General features: G+C 36.8%; 1 protein-coding gene across 4 annotated transcripts in view; it reads left to right on the top strand.

The window, feature by feature from the left end:
• Window positions 1-19,558, top strand: part of WASHC3 (WASH complex subunit 3) — a 40,439-nt gene that overhangs the window by 4,599 nt on the left and 16,282 nt on the right. Inside the window, exons 3-5 of one of the 4 annotated variants that reach the window (XM_028150235.2) lie at window positions 4,794-4,856; window positions 7,332-7,427; window positions 11,538-11,648. In XM_028150235.2, the coding sequence (XP_028006036.1) occupies window positions 4,794-4,856; window positions 7,332-7,427; window positions 11,538-11,648 (270 nt within the window). Of the gene's footprint in view, window positions 1-4,790; window positions 4,857-7,331; window positions 7,428-11,537; window positions 11,649-19,558 lie in introns of all 4 variants that reach the window. The other 3 variants (XM_028150234.2, XM_008144753.3, XM_054718542.1) reach the window with 3 other exon arrangements.

Below are 19,558 nucleotides of genomic sequence, written 5' to 3'. Positions count from 1 at the left end.
GGCTCAGACCAGGGAGGAGCCTGCCACCGAGGTACGTGCCCTTAACTGGAATCGCACCCAGGACCCTTCAATCCACAGGCCAGTGCTCTATCCACTGAGCCAACTAGCTAGGGCTATAGTGCTTATCTTCTACATCCAATTTTAAGTCCACCATTGGACTTAATCTACAACCAAATAATGTTTTGCTTATAACCCTCTGTAATGCTACACGTTTACAACTGCCTTTACAATTTATGGGCTTGTGTGTCAGATGAAGCTTAATAAAACAAGCAATTGCTTTTCTTTCTGGCTTCTAGGACATGTGCAGTCCAGTGTGATAGGCCAAGAGATCCATTATTTTAAAATACTGTTTTTCTTTTAGTGAATTAGGTATTTTACAAATCTGAAAAACACCACGGGATTTTATTTTTGTTTCCATGTTTAACTATTCACTTCGTATTTTTTCTTCTCATCTTCTTTTGTACTTTAATAAAATGTACTACCTTAGAAATAGGTGGGTGATAAATCAAGATTCTATCATGCTATTCAAAATGGCATGCAATTTAAAACTTATGAATCATTTCTGGAATTTACCATTTAATATTTTCGGACCATGGTTGACCTGGGTAACTAAAACCACAGAGAAAGGGGGACTACTGTATTTCACAATTATGGTTGTTATTAGATTAGATATCAAGGATGTTTAGATAAGTTATTATAAATTAAAATATATTGTTGTTTAGATCAGTGTCTTTCATGTCTTGCATGAATAAATCATTCATATGATCTTGTCTTTTTTTTTTATAAAAGATCATTTTATTTTGGTGAGGTTTTTTAATTTTAATATATATTTTTATTGATTTCGGAGAGAAAGGGAGAGGGAGAGAGAGATAGAATCAATGATGAGAATCATTGATCGACTGCCTCCTGCACGCCCCCTACTGGGGATTGAGTCCACAACCCCGGCATGTGCCCTTGACCAGAATCAAACCTGGGACCCTTCAGTCCGCATTCCAGTGCTCTATCCACTGAGCCAAAGCAGGTAGGGTTTGGTGAGGTTTTGATAAAGTAGATGAGAGTAGGTAAAATGTGTGTTAAAGCCAAAGGTTAATATACCATATGAATCTGCATCCAAAAAAAGTCATCCCTCAGTATCCACAGGAGATTGGTTTTAGGACCTGCAGAGACACTAATATCTGGGGATGCACAAGTCCTTTATGTAAAACTAGAGGCCCAGTGCACAAATTCGTGCACAGGTGGGATCCCTCAAGCCTGGCCTGCAATCGGGCCGATCGGGGCCTCGGGAAGTTGGCTGGCCAGAGGAAGGGACCGTGGGAGGTTGGCCGGCCAAGGGGAGGGGTCATGGGGCCAGTCGGGGTGAGGAGCCTCAGGAGGTTGGCTGTGGGAACGCACTGACCACCAGGGGTCAGCACCTGCATTGAGTGTCTGCCCCCCTGGTGGTCAGTGCATGTCATAGTGACCAGTCGTTCCGTCATTCTGTCACTTAGGCTATTATATATATATATAGATGGTGTTGCATTTGCATATAATCTGCATACATCCTCCTGTACACTTCAAGTCATTTCTAGATTACTTAAAATACCTAATACAATGTAAATACTACGTAAATAATTGTTGTGCTGTGTTATTTAGGGAATAATGACAAGAAAAAAAAAGTCAGTACATATTTAGTACAGACACAACCATTGTAGTCCATCTATTTAGTAAATGTCAGCAATACATAACGTTCTCCTTAATATTTTTGTTCTTGGTTGTTTGAATCCAAGGATGCAGAACCTGCAGGTATGGAGGGCCGACTGTATAACTTTTTTGGCCAAGCCTCTTTAATCTTCCTTATCAACAAGTAATTTTACAAATAAACATTTTCATTCTCATTTCCTCTTTACTAAGACTTGAATTTCAATCCTTAGCCTCTCTGGTATGAATCACTGACTGACTACTGATTGAAGGACAATTTAGTTTTATGATCTAACCCTGAAAAAATTTAATATCGATTTTTAAATATGAATCATTGAGTATTAATTGAAGGACAGTTTCATATTATGATCTAACCTTGAAAAGAATTTAATACCAATTTTTAAATAATTCCAAATAAACAGCATCTGTCTTAGGAAATTTGATCAGAAAAATTTGATCCCTGGTGTTTATAGCACAGTAGCATCCTTTGTCTTAGCAAGAAAATAATTTATTATTTACTAGTGGCCCGATGCACAAAATTCATGCACATTAAAAGGGACTTAATTAGAGGAAATATTTTAATATTGCTATTTGCCCTTTCTCTATAATAGAAGTGTCAGAGATGAAAGAAAATTAGTAAAATGTATATGAAAATCTCCCTGCTGTCAGAGTCTGGGGTACTCCATGGGACCTAGAGTCAAGGCCTCGCCCATCACCCACATGTGCTTCAAAAACGCAGGAGACCCAGACCCAGCCGGTCCCATCCACATTGGGTGAGACCCAGACCCAGCTGGCCCCACCCCCATCAAGCCCCTTTGGGCAGGGGGCGCAGCTTCGGGTCCCCAAGCCTGGCGCCAGGGAGTGGGTTTGGCCTGAGGTCCCCTGTCAAGCCTCACCAGGCAGGGGGTGCGGCCTGAGGTCTCCCAGCCCGGCACTGGGGCACAGGGAGGGCATGGCCTGAGGCCCCCCATCAAGCCCCACCGGGCGGGGGACTCAGCCTGAGGTCCCTCGCCCCAGCCAGGCACCATGCAGCCTCAAGTCCCTGCTGTTCAGTCGTGATGTTACAGCCTCCCAGCTAATTTGCACATTCCTCTATTATTATGATGATGATTAGCTTTGAATAAGAAAAATCTTATCTAGGAAATATTCAGTAATTTCCATCTTTTTTAATTAATAAGCTTTATTTTTTAGAGCAGTTTTAGATTCACAGAAACACTGAGCAGAAAGCACTGAGTTTCCATATACTTGCTAACCCCTGACCTCCATGCACAATCTTTCCTGCTAATCAGCATCCCCCACCAGCGGGGGGAATTTGTTAAAACCCATTTGTTACAATCTACATTGACACATCATCATCTATGGCATCATGTTTCTTTTTTGTGTATTTTTAAAATATATTTTTATTGATTTCAGAGAGGAAGGGAGAAGGAGAAAGAAATAGGAACATCAATGATGAGAGAGAATCATTGATCGGCTGCCTCCTGCACACACACTACTGGTTATCGACTCCCCAAAACCCCGTCATGTGCCCTGACCAGTTATTGAACTGATCTCCTGGTTCATAGGTCGACACTCAACCACTGAGCCACACCGGCTGGGCTAGTATCATCTTTTAACAGTGTAAAACTCTTTCAAAACAATGTAAAATTCTTTCAAAAAAGTACCTAGAAAAAAAAAAGTACCTGGAATTGCAGTATTTGAGCTCAGATTATTTTACTTGTTTGAGGACTTACTATTTATTCTCAGCTGAAAATTGTCATATTGATAGTTCCTCCTTTATACATTTGGTGTAAAATTTCAAATGATATGTGAAAGTCAGAAATTATCATTCAGTTTACCCATTCATTTGCTGTAGGATTTCTGCAATTGCTAAGCTTCTCTAGTGAATTAAAAGATTGATTAAATTGACCAAAATGTAATTTTCATGATTTTCAGGAAAACACTTACAATTTGATGAGGAATTCATATATACGGTATTTTATAAACCTGTGTTACCTTTGTATAAAAGCCTTCTGTGAACAAATCCTAGAAATCAAAGTTAAATTTAGCTTTGAATGCCATTAAAACTATATTTTGATGTTTTATTTGTGAATTATATCTTTAAAAATATCAAGATGCTCATCTTAAAAATAAGTGAAAAAGCACTAACTACTCTGTGGTGGCTTTCAGTTTTTCTCTTTCTAAATATGGAAAGAGAGAAATGACCAAATCTGCTTATGAGATAATATCCTAGAAAGCAGTCAAAATGCTGTGTATTGGCCAACTAGAAAACTGGCAAACTGCTCTTGCACTGTCACTAAATATAATAATGTTTAGGATTAGGGCACTGTAAGTAAATATTCTTACGGTTCATAATTTATGATGTTACTTTTGTGTGGTAATAGATGATAGATAGATAGATAGATAGATAGATAGATAGATAGATAGATAGATAGATAGAGATAATTTAATTGTACAGAGTAACTAGAGCACAGTAAGCCTATGGTTCTAGTTTATCTGGGATTTTGATGGTAGATTGATTCCTTTTGCTTTTTAGAACTCTGGTGTGTGTATTTTTTCAACATGAACTGCTCATCTTTCAATTTCATCTCCTTTTACTTTTCAAACTTGAAAAGTTTGAATTTAGGACTAATTGTATATACTTACGTGTTAAAATAATTTATAAAGGCAGATACTGTTCCAGGTTGTCTTGTGTTAATTTTTCATTACTGTTTTCTGTGAAGAATTTCTTCATTCATCAACAAATAATTATTAGGCTCCTATTAAGTATCAAGTACTATCCTGGTCACTGGGGGTGTAGCAGTGAACAGAAACTCTGTCCTGGGAGGAGTTTACATTCTGATCCCAGTATTGATTGCAGCTCTGATAATGAGTTTGATAAGGCTGTAAATGTAACTTCTTATCTGTGAAACAGTTTTATAAAATAATTGTGAAGCATGCTAATGAAAATAATAAGTTACTTTAGTTCCTATTCCTACTCATGTAAATGAGAGAGTAGTATATTAGAAAATTATATACTTAAACCATAATTTTTATTATTTTCCAATCTGCCCTTTGTTAACCGTAAGTTTATTTTAATCAGACTTCATTCTTTTGTTTCTAATCTTTTCCAGAAGCTGGCGGACCTTTCTCTTCGTATCCAACAAATTGAAACAACTCTCAATATTTTAGATGCAAAGGTTTGTATTTTTGAATAATTTATGGGATAAACTTTGCTTTACACTTATCAACTTTCTCAGTTATACTTCAATTGCACTTAATAACGAATTAAACAGCTCCTGCATCCTGAGGTGATACAGTGTTTTTAATTTTTTTAATTCATTATAATTTAAAAAGGAAAAGAAATTCATTATGAACCTGAGTCTATTTAAATGTACACATGACCCTAGCTGATTTGGTTCATTGGATCGAGCGTCAGCCTGTGGACTGAAGGGTCCCACGTTTGATTCCTGTCAAGGGCACATGCCCGGGTTGTGGACTCCATCCTCAGTATGGGGCCTACAGGAGGCAGCCAATCAATGATTCTCTCTCATCATTAATGTTTCTATCTCTCCCTCTCCTTTCCTCTCTGAAATCAATAAAAATATAAAAAATAAATAAATGTACACATGGATTGAGATTTCTCTCATTCTAGTAGTGAAAAGCATAGTGTAACATGTTAATAAATTGAGCTATTATATAATTTGTTTCATTTGATGGAAAATTTTCAGTTATCTTAATAGTAATCATTTGATAACACAGTAAATATTATATAAAACATCTGGAGATGCCTCCAGAGCAAAATTTGGAGAAAATATCAGCTATTTTCTATTTACAAATGTATTAAATACATAATGAAGAATATACATTTTGATGTCAGAAATTACAAAAGATAACTAGCAAAAATAGAAGGGTGTTTTGATTTGAAACCTTGCAGATTTTGTGGGTTTTTTTTCTATTTGTAAAGTAAGGGAAACACAAGTATATTTTTGCGTTATTGTCATCTTATCAAAAAAATCTGAAAAAGAAATATTACATATTTATTAGGAAGTAAAATGACTAATACCTTTAGCATAAGGATCAGGATGTCTAGTTTATACTTTCTGCATCTCCTGATAGACTTCAGCCACTGTAATTCTCTCAGAACATTTCTTTAGCATAGAAAATTTAGGATACCTGGCCTTGAATATGTGCAAGAAATTCTAGCAGCCATACCCTCTTGAAACTATTTGGGCCATAGCCACTGTGCTAAGTCCTGTCATCAGTCAACAGTTCCCAATAAACACCACTGCTTCAGGTTTTATTAACATTGGTTTTTTTTCATTATTCTTTATTATAGTTATGTGTCTTGTTTTAATGTTTGGGGAATTCTTGAGTTAGAGTCCAAGGTCATAAATTAAGTTACTATGTGGACAAGTTAACCTTAATTATTTCAATAGTCATAGAGTTAATCTCCAAAATTAGCCAAACATCTGACAAATGTATATCATTGATATCAAGGTGAAATCGGAAAAGAGGGTTTGCATCAATTGTGCAACTCCAACCTGAAATGCTCAACCACTGACAGCACACCCATCTTTTGTGCATGAAAAATAAACACATTTTAGTAGCATTCAGTGGTAAATGTTTAAAGAAAGAAGAAAAGAGTGAACTGTGTCAAACATTAAAATGTGATGACAAGGTTTGTCAGCCTTAGCCAGGTAGCTCAGTTGTTTAGATTACTAGTCTGGGCACATGGGAGAATCAACCAATGAATGCACAATTGGATGGAACAACAAATCAATATCCTCTCTCTCTTCCTCTCTCTAAAATCAGCAAATTATAAAACAACAACAGTATGTCTTGGAAGTCTTTAAAAAATAATAATAAATAAATATCTTTAGAAAAAAGAGTTTTGTCATTTCTCAAGTAATTGATACTTAAAATGTACTACAAAGCCCTGGCCATGTGGCTAACTGGTTGGAGCTTCAGCCTACACACCTGTCTCTGGTTCTATTCTGGGTCAAGGGCACATACCTGGGTTGCAGATTTGATCCCTAGCCTCCATTGGGGCAAGTGTGGGGTGCAACCAATTGATGTGTCTCTCTCACATTGATGTTTCTCTTCTCTCCTCCCACTCCCTCTCTTCCACTCTCTCTAAAAAAATCAATAAAATCAATTGAAAAAATATCCTCAGATGAGGATTAAAAAAAAAAAGGTGCTACATAGTACTTTGTTTTTACAAAGTATGTTTAGTAGTAATCTTTTAACAACATTTTTGTGAGGTAAACTTTTTTATCCCCACTCTACAGGTGAGAAAAGTGAGGCCTATGAAGATTATACAACGTCACATGCTTGTGACCTAAATGCAGGCACTTTGACTCCAAAGCCCATGCTCTCATTACTTACACTAGGATTTCTTATATATTTTCACAGTACTTCCTGGGCAAAGAATGTTTATAATCGAAATTAGACTTGTAAGAAATTGTTCAAAAATATCTTATTTGTGATTGCCCTTCCCGTTTTAAGTAGTTTATGGGTATGGCGAATTTCAAACACCAAAAATGAGATTTTATAAACTTGTTTCTATAGGCTTAAAAAAACATAACAGCTATTTAAAACACACCCCTAGAAACTTACAATGTTTAAGCACCTATTTTTATCCTCATATAGCAACATTAATTTTCTTTTCTCAGTTGTCATCTATCCCAGGCCTAGATGATGTCACAGTTGAAGTCTCCCCTGTAAGTGTCACTGGAGTCACAAATGAAACCACTTCAGAGCCATCACAGGTAAGTATTAACTTCCAAGAAACATGAGCAGATTTTCTGGTTGAACCAGATAGACCTAAGCAGCAGATTTGATGGAAGAAATTAAACATGTAAGGCTTTGAATAATAATATTTTAAAGCCTTAAGATAGAAAATGAAGTTTGAAAAAAATTTAGCTGTTTTGTTATTTTGAAGGGCTTCCTGACGTTTATATTTTCTTTGATCTATACAGGACTAGGAAAAGTCTTAAATATAATTATTTTCTTCAAGCTCACGATGGAAATTTTTTCTAAGTTTTTATAAAATTACTTTTTAGATGTTTTATTATAAAAGCTTTCAACTATACACAATAATAGAACAGTACAGGGAATATCCAAATGCCCATTACTCAGATTCCACCAGGTAAGATTTTGTGGCCAACCTTCATCTCTATATTACTTGCTGTAGTGAGTCCCAGGCATCTTGTCATTTCACCTCTGTGTAAATCCTGGAGCATCTCTGAAAAGTTCTGACATCTTGCAGAGCCACAATGCCTTTATCATGCACAATATCATTGACAGTAACTGCCCTGTATTATCTAACATCTTGTTACTCAGAGTGTGCTCCATGCACCAGCAGTGTGGTCATCACCTGGGGGCTTATTAGAAATCTCAGGCTCCACCCCAGACTTACTAACTCAGAATCTGCTTTTTAAAAAAATATATTGTATTGATTTCAGAGAGAGGAAGGGAGAAGGAAAGAGAGATGAAAACATCAGTGGTGAGAGAGAATCATCGATAGGCTGCCTCCTTCATGCCCCCTACTGGGGATGAAGCCTGCAATCCAGGCATGTGCCCTGACCAGGAATCGATCTATTGACCTCCTGGTTCATGGATCTATGCTCAACCACTGAGCAGCACCGGCCAGGCCAGAATCTACATTTTAACAAGATCCCTAGGTGGTTTGTAGGTCCTTGAAAGTTGAGAGATACTGATATAAGAAATACTAAATGTCTAAAAAAATGTGTTTCTGGATTTGATTTGTTCAGATCTGTAACATAGTAAGGGTCATACTTTACATTTTGTTCTTATGCTGTAATGTCCATTTATCCTCTGTATAAGTTTAAATTCCTTATTACTTTTATTTCAAGAAATAAAAATTGATTTAGAATAATCTCTAGTGTATCTCAGTGAGGTATTAAAATTCCAAATAAAGTCATCACTAAAGTAGTGGTCTACCAAGTAATACTGAACAGTACACTCCCTATCTATATGGAATTCTGCATTTGTACATGGAAGTACTTTTCACAGGATTTTTTTAGATCATTATTGTATTGACCATGATGATAATGACTAACACATAAAAGATGCCAAGCATACTTCTAAGTGCTTTTCATAAATTAACTCATTTAATCCTCATAACAACTATACAAAGTAAATACTATATGATCACTTCTATTTTACATATGTGTCAAAGTATACTGAGGATAAGTAACTTGCTAAGGATCAAACAATAAGTGTAAGAGCTGGAATTTTAACCCAGGCATCTGGTGCCAAAAGTCCTAGGTCTTACCTGCTACACTACACTGCCTCCAGCAACTATGTTGAATTCATTTAAACATATTGAGCCCATGTGGAATGAGGCACTGTAGAAGGAGCCATATATGTGTGTGCATATATATATATATTTTTTATTTATATTTTTTAATATTTTTATTAATTTCAGAGAGGAAGGGAAGAGGGAGAGAGATAGAAACATCAATGATGAGAGAGAATCATTGATCAGCTGCCTCCTGCATGCCTCACATTGGGGATCAAGCCCACAACCTTGACATATGCCATGACCGGAAGTTGAACAGTGACTTCCTGGTTCATAGGTCGATGCTCAACTGGAGCCATATATTTAGATATAGGTGTCTGGAATAAATTAGATAACCATTTACTTAACAATTAGATACTAGAAAATTTAAGAACCATTTAATTAATATAGGAAATTCCATTATGAAAGGCCATTGGAATATATGATATAGGAGGAAATGCAGGTGTTTAACTTTACAAGGTTCTTTCAATTAAATATGGACCACCCTTTTTCTAAAATATGACATGTAAAAATATTAAGAAAGTGTTTCCACTCTACCTAATAGAGTGGATACTAGCTGTCATATGTTCCTATAAATTTTTAAGTGGTATCTGTGTAACTTTGAATATTAATTTTCCAAGTGTTTTTATGAATGTCACCTATATGTCTTTTAAAACTTAGGCAGTTGTATTTTTCTTGCCTATTTAAAGTCTCAAAAATTTATTATGAGTAATCACAGCAAAATTTTCTAAAATTCAGAATAACCTGATATTATCTGGCAATTTTATTTTTAAATTGTATACTATTTCATTTGGAGAATTTATGAAGTTCTGATGGCCTCCTGAGTTTAAAAATTGTGGTAAAGTTGTGTGTTGATTAGTTTAGTAATATAATTGTTTATCATATTCTTAATATTCAAATCAACTTATTTTGTCTCCATTGTTAATTGGTATATTTTTGTAAAATATTTTGAAATGGACTTAAGTATTGCTTAATACGGAATTTCCATTGGCATTACAATCAACTCACTTATCAGATAAAGGATGATCATGCCTTTTTCTTAATCATCCATTCCTTGCAATCTCTATATGAGTCAAAGATCCAAGATTTGCATTCTGATTTTTATGCAACTTTAATTTCATGTACGGATTTCATCATTGCTCACAATAGAACATCCAATTGTGCGGATTGAGAATAAAATGAAGGACAGTTGAGAGATGTGATAGAGAATTTATTGGGTCATTCAAATAGGAAAGGTGTAAGACCTGACATAATTAAACCTTGTTGAGGTTTTTATTATTAGGCAAAAGTTAACAGCTAAGTTTTGAGATCCAGAGGGCCTGCATGTAATTATCATTTATTCAGCTGTAATATTGTATGAGTTTATTATTCATAATTTTTTAAGAACTTACTTGGGTATTGTTTGAATTTTTTATTTAATTAAATGTTTTGGACTTTTTATATTTATTTTACACATGAATAAATACACACACACACACACACACACACACACACTCCTTTTTGTGCACTTAATGGTGTCACATAACAGTAGAAACCTGAGGGATTTTTGGATGTCTTAGTCACTTCAGTTTTTTTGACAGATTTAATTTATATTTGAATTATCTGAGGAAGAACCTTACTTTATAATTCATATTCATATTTTTTAAACTATGGATATTTAAAGGTATTTCTTGATTTGTCTACATTTCAGCATAGACGTAAAATTGATTTCATACTGTTAAGGAAATTCCTCTTAATGCTGATATACAGATAATGAGTGAAAATTCATAAAAGGAAACTTACTTTAAATGTTCAGGTTGATAGAAAAATCCATAACTTTATAGAGACAGGCCTACCTTTGCACTTAAGAGAGGGCAGGGTAGCTGTCTGGAGACAGTACTGTGAGAACTGCTCGTAAGATAAAAGATCATTCCCCAGTATTCTTCACTGTAAGTAGTATTTAGTCTTTAATCTTCACTTTGTGAATAATGCTACTATTAATAGTTCCATCAGTAGCTGGAATACACAAAACCAGATAATTTTTGTCTGAAAAGTGGGTTTTTCTTCCATAAATTCTCTAGGCATTGCTTTCTGAGATGTTAGAATAGCTATAGCTACTTAGAAAAAGATTGTTTAGTAAATGAAGAATTCAATTGTGTAGATGGTAGATACCTGGAAAATTAGTTCATTGTCCATTAGAGTTGAACAATAGACAAATCAAATAGTTTTATTACAAGTTTTATTAAAGTAATATGTCCACCTTTAATTCATCTTTTTTATCAGCACCCTGGAGACAAGTAAAGCAAAATTCTAATATTTTTATTTCCATAAATATATTTGCATTCTTAAGGAACAATATAATGTTTTTAAGTATAGCTTCCTCTGAAATCATTTAAATGTTTATAAATATTTAGAAACATATCTTATAATTAAATTATTGCTATTTAAATTTATAAATATGATTTTTTTCTGATATTAATTGCTTTAGAATTATAAAAAGAAACATCCCTTTTAAGTAACATGATGGACCCCTTTTGTGAACTGTCTAAAGATTTACACGCAATACTCTCTACAGCAGAACAGTTTACAAGAATCTGGACCACAGGAAAGTGAAGTAACAGCAGAAAATATCTTAACTGTAGCCAAGGATCCAAGATATGCCAGATATCTCAAAATGGTTCAAGTGGTAAGCTGATTTGGTCTGTCTTCTCTGTCTAGCAGCCTCTTTTGAAATTCTTGACCCTAGAGGTTTCATTGTTATTTTTCAACCTAAACAACTGCTAAACCGAGTTACCAAAGTTTTCTACTCCCTTACTTATTTCTTTCCTGTGTTCAATTAATACACTGAAAAAAAGTAACCAGAAGTCAAGTCTTTCTAATTAAAATTGATCTCACACTTCAAACTAACAGTTTAATATAGATTTATATCATTTTTTGCTTTACATAGTTATTGCAAATCTTGGATGTATTGATAGAGGAATGAAAGTGGACTATTTATTCAGCTTTAGTTTAGTTTCCTGTGCACAGGATTTGTTCATTGGTGCGGGGCATGGCCTGTGGGGATCAGCCCTCTGTGGGAGTGCTGCTCTGCCAAGTGGCTGTGGACCTGCCCTCTGAGCGGCTGCTCCCTGGTCCTGCATCTTCTGTGGAGCCGGAGCACTCGCCTCTCCAGGGGACCCGGTCAGGGCTGGGCCCAGGGACAATAGCACTGAGAGGCTACGGAGTAGGCTTCAGTCCTGCAGTGGCCATGAACCCGCCTCCCAGCCTCCCGGGTCAGCTCTGCAAGCCCAGCAGTGGTGTTGCTTGGCCTGCGGGCGTCTGGAGGAGGCGGCAGGGAGTGAGGAGGAGGAGCCTGGGGCGAGGAGGCAATGATTGCAGCCTGGGTTCCTGCCAGTTGGCCTGGGGTTCACAGCGGGAGCAGCCACTCATCCCAGTCAGCTGAGCGGCGCTCCCACTGTGGTAACGCACTGACCATCAGGGGCCAGCTCCTGCGTTGGGTATCTGCGCCCTGGTGGTCAGTGCTCATCATAGCGACTGGTCGACTGGTCATTCTGGTTGTTCCGCCATATACTACATATCCTACATACTGTGTTTGTGTATGTCACTGTACAAGAATATAAACTCCATGAGGGTAGGGCATTACTTGGGGTACTGCACTGTTCCCAGTTCCTAGAACAATACCTGACACATAGTGCTTACCAACAAATGAAAATGCCTCTGTTTTTCTCTAGGCTATTTTACCTTTTGATGGGAGATAGATTTCTTTTTTACAATGGCTCAGTGATTTTTAGATTGACAAGCTCTGTCAAAATACAGGTTCCTGGTTCCTACCCTACTGAATTAAAATCTCTGAAGTTGGGACTTCAAGCCAGAGCATATCTATGTCCAAAAAAAAAAGAAAGCCCTTCTCATTAAGAACTATTTTAAAATATTCCAACCTATATTATAACAACATTAAAATAAATTTTATTTAGAAACATTTAAGAAAGAATAAATGATTACTCCTTTTATTTTTTTAATTCGGTAGTACTTTAGCTTCAGCCCATTTTTTTTGCTTGGTGTCACTGATTATGGGCAGGGGGTTAGTTTCTCCTGCCTCAGACTTTTCCTGTTTTTAGTCCAGTTTTTCTGATTTCAGTCCTTTGCCTCCTCTCCCCCTTTGATACAGATATTTCTGATTCCCCAACATTTCCAGGGTTGTGGAAGTGAACTTGGCCTATCTGTACAGTCATCAATCATTCTTTTACCTACTTTTAATTTCCATGTTATTTTGGTTCATATATACTTCTGCGTCATTAAAAGTGGAGTTTGAGCCTCATTGTTTGGGGGTAATTTTCAAGAGGAAAGGGGAACAACATCTTTACACTGCCATCTTTAAACTGCAAGTTCATCCAAGTTAAATTTCATTTTATTGTTTTCAGTTTATTGTGCCAGCCTGGATCCCAGAATCATATTTCTCAACTTTTGTTTCCTACCGCTCCCTGTCCTGAATTCCATTCTTCATACCAAACCACAAATCCTTCCCAATATATGCTCCATGCTTTTCCACCTCTGAATCTAGATTCTCCTTCTCTTAATTACTGCATGCCCAGATTCTGCTCATCTAACACATTCCTATGAACACTTCCACTAAATCCTCCCAGATTCCTAACCCACCAACACATAAAACTTAGGCAATATCTCCCAACATTGACCAGTCTAACCACGATATCTACATTTTTTGTGAAACTTGCCACTTCATACCTAGTTCAGTGATCACTTACACATATTTTGTCTCTCCTATTGAAAAAGGAAATCATGAGAGGAAGAGCTGTGTCTTGATCTTTGTATTCAATTTAACACCTTGCCGATAAAGGTGCTCCATCAATGTTTACTGAATGGACTATTTTATCCTGCATGTTAACTCTCCTTTCTAGCTTTGTGTCACCTGGAAATGTATAGAAGTGCTACCATTTCTTCAAACTATTGATCTAAAATGTTCTGTAGGACCAAAGCAAAAATAGATCAAGTAGTGGACTTCCTCACGGTTAACATGAATCTACCAATCATTGCTCTGCTTAAGCCATCTATAAATCTACCATGTCTTCTGTTTCCTAAGTATACCATGAGTGACTGTCGAAATGTCCAATTACAGGTGTAGGCTACACGTTTGACAACGTCCTTGATTGTTTTTCCTGGACATGGTCACTACCACAGTTCCTGTCACTTCTGCATCATCATTCACTTCTGTCTCTTTGTTCAAATCCTATATAATAAAAGCCTAATAATGCAAATTGTCCCCTTGGACGGTTGTTTGACTGGGAGTTTGACTGGAACACCAGGAGTTCAACCGCTCACTATGACGTGCACTGACACTGGGTGGCATGGAACATGGCGGGGCATTGGCGACACGGCGCTGGCAGCAGGCAGTAGTAGAGGTGCTGCCTGCCCTGATGGGCCCTGATGAAAGCGGGACCATGGTGGGGTGGTGGAGCAGGTGAGCGGGTGGCACCCGGCCAAGGCGGGTGTGAGCGGGGGCCCAATTGCCCTGCTGATTGCCCCATGGATGGTGACCAGCAGTGGTGGCGGGGGGCGCAGCCACCACCTGGTACCAGGCACTGAGGGAATCAGGAGGGGGACCTGGCCCTGACCGATTGGTCAGCAGGCATGATGGTGGAGCAGGTGAGAGGGTGGTACCAGGCCAAGGCAGGGTGCCAGGCAGGGCTGCAGGGCTGCGGGGCTGCGAGGCTGGGGGCAGGAGCTGGGGCCTGATCTTCACAGGCCACCCAGAGGGACCCCACCCGTGCACGAATTCGTGTACTGGGCCTCTAGTATAAGTATGAAATAGTTAAATCAGTCCCCCTCAATGCTCGCTCTATCTGTTAAAGGAGAAAATATTCAGCATGTAAGAATTCATCAGATGCTCTGATTTCAGCAAAATTAAACTGTCATTACATCATGTTTGTATTTCGTCCTTTTGCTTGTTTGCAACATGTTTCAGAAAACCTCATCTAAGTCCTGCATCTGGTCAAGTGACCAAAAAGAATGCTCCATCTGATAATACAGCTATTGCCTTTTTTAGCTTCACTTAGGGGTTCCTTTATTCAATGCTCAAGAATTTCCATATATCTGGATATATATCTTTCTCCTTCTGTTGTAAAATGTTGTAAGACATGCCTTTCAATTGCCAGTTCTTATTTATTAATTTCATCCCACTAAGTATTAATAATCCCTGATGTTTACTTATTTTAAAATTTCATGTTTGCTCTATACAAATTCTCTCTCTCTCTCTCTCTCTCTCTCTCTCTCTCTCTCTCTCTCTCTTTTACTTTAGGCTATTGTTTTCGATTTCCTTGTATCTCTCCTCTTAATTACCTGCTAGTTCTCCCACTGTTTTTTTTTCCCCTCCTGTCATTAATTGAGGATTTTTAAAATTATATTTTTTTACTGAGGTAGCATTGGTTAAAAACATTATATAAATTTCAAGTATACAACATTATTATTCTGTGTCTATACTCTATTGCATGTTCACCCCTTAAGTCTAGTTTCCATCCGTTACCATATATTCTTTGCCCTCCCTCACCCTATCCCTTGCCTCTGGTAATCAATCACCTTTCTATTTTCTTTATAAGTTTATTTTTGTTGTGTTAGTTCATGCTACTTTTTTGTTTCATATTTCACATATAAGTGAAATCATACAGTTTTTGTACTTTTCCATTTGACTTATTTCACTTAGCATAATACCCTCGAGATCTTTCTATGTTGTCACAAATGGCATTTTACCCTTTTTTATGACTGAGTAATATTCCATTGTATATATGCCACATTTTCATTCATTCATCCATCAATAGACACTTAGCTTGTTTTCATATGTTGGCTATTATAAATAATACTGCAATAAACATGGGGATACATATATATTTTTAGTTAGTGTTTTCATATTCTTCTGGATTAAATACCCAGATAAGGAATTGCTGGATCATATGGTAGTTTTTATTTTTAATTTTTTTGAGGAACCTCCATACTGTTTTTCATAATGGCTCTACCATTTTACAATCCCACCAACACTGTATGAGGGTTTCCTTTTCAACATCTTCTCTAACTCTTATTTCTTGTCTTTTTAATAATAGACATTCTAGCAGGTGTGAGGCCTGTTGTGGTTTTGATTTGCATTTCCCTAATAATTAGTGATGTTGAACATCTTTTCATATGCCTGTTGGCTGTCTGTATATCTTCCTTGGAAAAATGTCTATTCAGGTTTCCTGCCCTGAGGATTTTTTACTCTTTGATTTCTATTTAAACCCCCTGGTGGGTTTAGCTGAGCATCATCTTTGGGTTCTTCTGAATAACTTAGCACTTTTCCAGGAGTATAATCATTCTATTGACTTAAGTCATAATCAAAAATATTGTTCTTCAACAGCATCTGCATAGTTAGTAGTGTTTTCTATATCCATATCTTCACAGAACTGCAACTAGCTAGAAGAACAGATGACAATATCACCCATTGCAATCTATATCATTGAGCCCTTCAGTTTCTGCCACCGACATGGGAAGAACCTAGATAGCTTTGTATCTCTGTACTTCCAGGTGGTGAAATGCCTTCCTGTTTTCTGTATTAGTCTTCTAATCAATTGTCCATTCTCCAAAGATGGTTCAGTTCCTTGAGTGTGACTGAGAACAAACAGGGCTCAATAGGCTATAGATAGAAACGAAAACAAATGTGAACATTTCCTATAAGAAGTAACCTAATACCAGTTCATTCTAGAGGGTAGCTTCATTAAAAATTGCCTTATCAATATTGGAAAGTGTTTCACTTTCCCAACAAGAGTGTAGATTTTTATTAAAACACCCAACTTTTCTTGACCTCAGAAGGTGACTAAAGTTTCTCTAGCTTACCTGCTACTCAAAATTTTGTTTTAGTTATTAATGTAGAGAAAGACCAGTATCTGCATAACTCATCAAAGCGTTGTGCTTTGTCTATTGGTATGGTCTTGAGTAGTTTCTCACCCATTGTACACAGTACTACATGTTAACAAAGCTGAATTTTAGAAGCCTACAATCTGGATAGGGGATTGCTTGTATTAACAAAAGGGAAGATAGCATTAGCATGGTCTAAAAAATAAACCAAAAAAACCATCTGTCTTTCTGGGGAATAAAAATCACTATATACCAACAGTATAAAAATCTATTCTAGGATCCCCAAAACAATATTTCTATACCCTCAAAATTGAGTTAACAGTGCCAGAAGTCCTCTTACCTCCTACAGACAGTAATGGGATTTCTTTCATTTTTTTAATTGTCTATGTTTTTATCATTTAAAAATGAGTTATTGCTCCATAGCCAGAGTCTTACACCTATCATTCCACTTAAGCTGAGTTTATCTTTTTCAAAAATGTGATGTTCTTTAACTCAGCATCTTAATTCTCACTAGACCCTCAACCTTCTTGTGATGACTTCTCTTGCTTCCTTTCTGAATTTTTGTTTAGAACCACTTTATTCTCTCTAGTACGGCAGAGAGTAGACAAATGTTTCCAAGCCATTTTAATTTTTCTGCTAATATAAGTTTAGCTGACCACCCATGTAGTGGTCACTCAGTTTATATAGCAAGACATAGGAAGTCCTACAAATCACAAATATAGATTTTTTTTTTTTTAAACTTTCAGGCTTCAATGCACTGTAATCTTTTTGGCTTCCTTCCTGAGCTGCCACAAAATCTGCCTTTTCCTGGGCCTAGCTATCTCCTTGGAATATCCTACTTTTACATTTGCTTCGCCTCATTTCTCACAGAACCTGCAAATCAATTTTAGAGCCTAAGTTGTTAAAACTGCTTAATTAATATAAGCTCCTTTGGACATAAGCCAGAAGAATTTTTCAAATGTCACCAGTACCAGTTCACAGAGAAATAAGTAGTACCTTGTTTTTTGGTCTCCATACCTTTTCCTGTCACTCTCGGATTACCACCCACTGTGAGGCATGAGTGAGGGCAGTTCCAGAAAGGAGTTGTTTTTGTAAGACATCTGGATGTCAAAGAGTACACCCAGATCTGTACTCTGTGCTTCTGGTATGCAACATGATACAGTTTCTCAGCTTTGTCACACAATCCCGTGTGGCCATGTTTGGGTCATGTCACCTTTTAAGACCAGTTTCTTCATACATAAAATGATATCTCAAGATTTGTCCTCTATTTAATTGATCCAGATTTGGATCTCATTATTAATGAATATTCCTGGAACACCTGCTGGCATTTTCTGATTTTTTTTTCCTTTTTAAGCAAGTTTTACACAAGATTTTTGAGTGAGTAATACTGTTGTGTTCCAAATGTGGCAGATAATTGATTTAATGCTTGTTGTCATAATAGTGCAGCACAAGCTTTTACTAAATTACATATTGCTTTTATAACTTAACTGGAATTGTGTACATAGATCACTTTTCCAACAATTCTCCCCCTTTTACTGGCAGGACTTGGTGAATCCTTTGCCAACAATAAATTGTGCATTGGAAAAGTCCGACTTCCACATTAAGAAGCTAATGACTTGTATTTTTTTAAACCAAATTTGCCAAAACAGCCTCTTCGGACACTTAGGCTTTTTTAAAGCTCTGTTTTCTTTGGCTGGCTCCAAATGTGAATTGAATAATCTCCTTGGTCCTGGTGGTTCTGATGCATCTGTTGCCAGCAGGGCATGCTGGCCTGGGGAAATGTGACTTCCATTACCTAAGGAGGAAGAGTCTCCAGCTGATTATTAAAGATGTCCACCAAGAAGTGATGTACCTTGGACCTTGTGAAACTAATCAGGCATGAAGTCGAGTGCCCTTTAGATAAGGTGTAGTTTTTGTAAGAGTAATTAAAGGATTTCAAATCTTGTTTGGGAGCTCTAGAGAGCTCCAGGGTAAGTTCCCCATCACTGATCAACAGTCTAGTCCAAAGTGGTTCAGCCCTGGCCAAGTAGCTCAGTTGGTTAGAGCGTTGTCCAGATAGAACAAGATTGTGGGTTCGATCTTCGGTCAAGGAACATATACAAGAAGCAACCAATGAGTGCATAAATAAGTGGAACAACAAATGTCTCTCTCTCTCTCTCTCTCTCTCTCTCTCTCTCCCCCCCCCTTCTTCCCTCTCTCTCCCTTCTTCTCTCTAAAAGTCAATAAAATTTTTTAAAGAGTGGTTCATATATAGTAATAGCTGTGGAAAACACAGGTATGGATTTAGTGTAACAACTATATGTTATTTCTTTTTGTATTTTTTAACTCCTAGATATTATAATGTCAACATGTGTTTTGTTTCCTTTTTAATATCAAAGATTGATTAATCAATATCAAGGTCAGTATTTCTTTTAGTACATTCAGGGTTGGGGGGACAAGTTTTTGTGGTGTTTCACATTGAAGATAAAAGCCATATGTAAAATGATTGTTTTCCTATCTACATGTGAATGTAGATAATGAAAAGATGCAAATGAACATTTGTCTAATTAAATGTATAATTTAGCTAACTTTGAAAATTGGAAAGGGAAAATATTTTCTTCTTCCCATCAACTGAATGGTCAGCCAGTCCATTTGATCACAACTAAAAAGAAAGAAACCAAGGTTAGCAGAATGATACACTATATGAGTAGTAACTTTGAG

The sequence above is a fragment of the Eptesicus fuscus genome, chromosome 7 (genome assembly GCF_027574615.1).
Source record: "Eptesicus fuscus isolate TK198812 chromosome 7, DD_ASM_mEF_20220401, whole genome shotgun sequence".
In the NCBI taxonomy this organism is placed as follows: Eukaryota; Metazoa; Chordata; class Mammalia; order Chiroptera; family Vespertilionidae; genus Eptesicus; species Eptesicus fuscus.
This window is presented reverse-complemented; position numbering and strand designations above follow the sequence as displayed.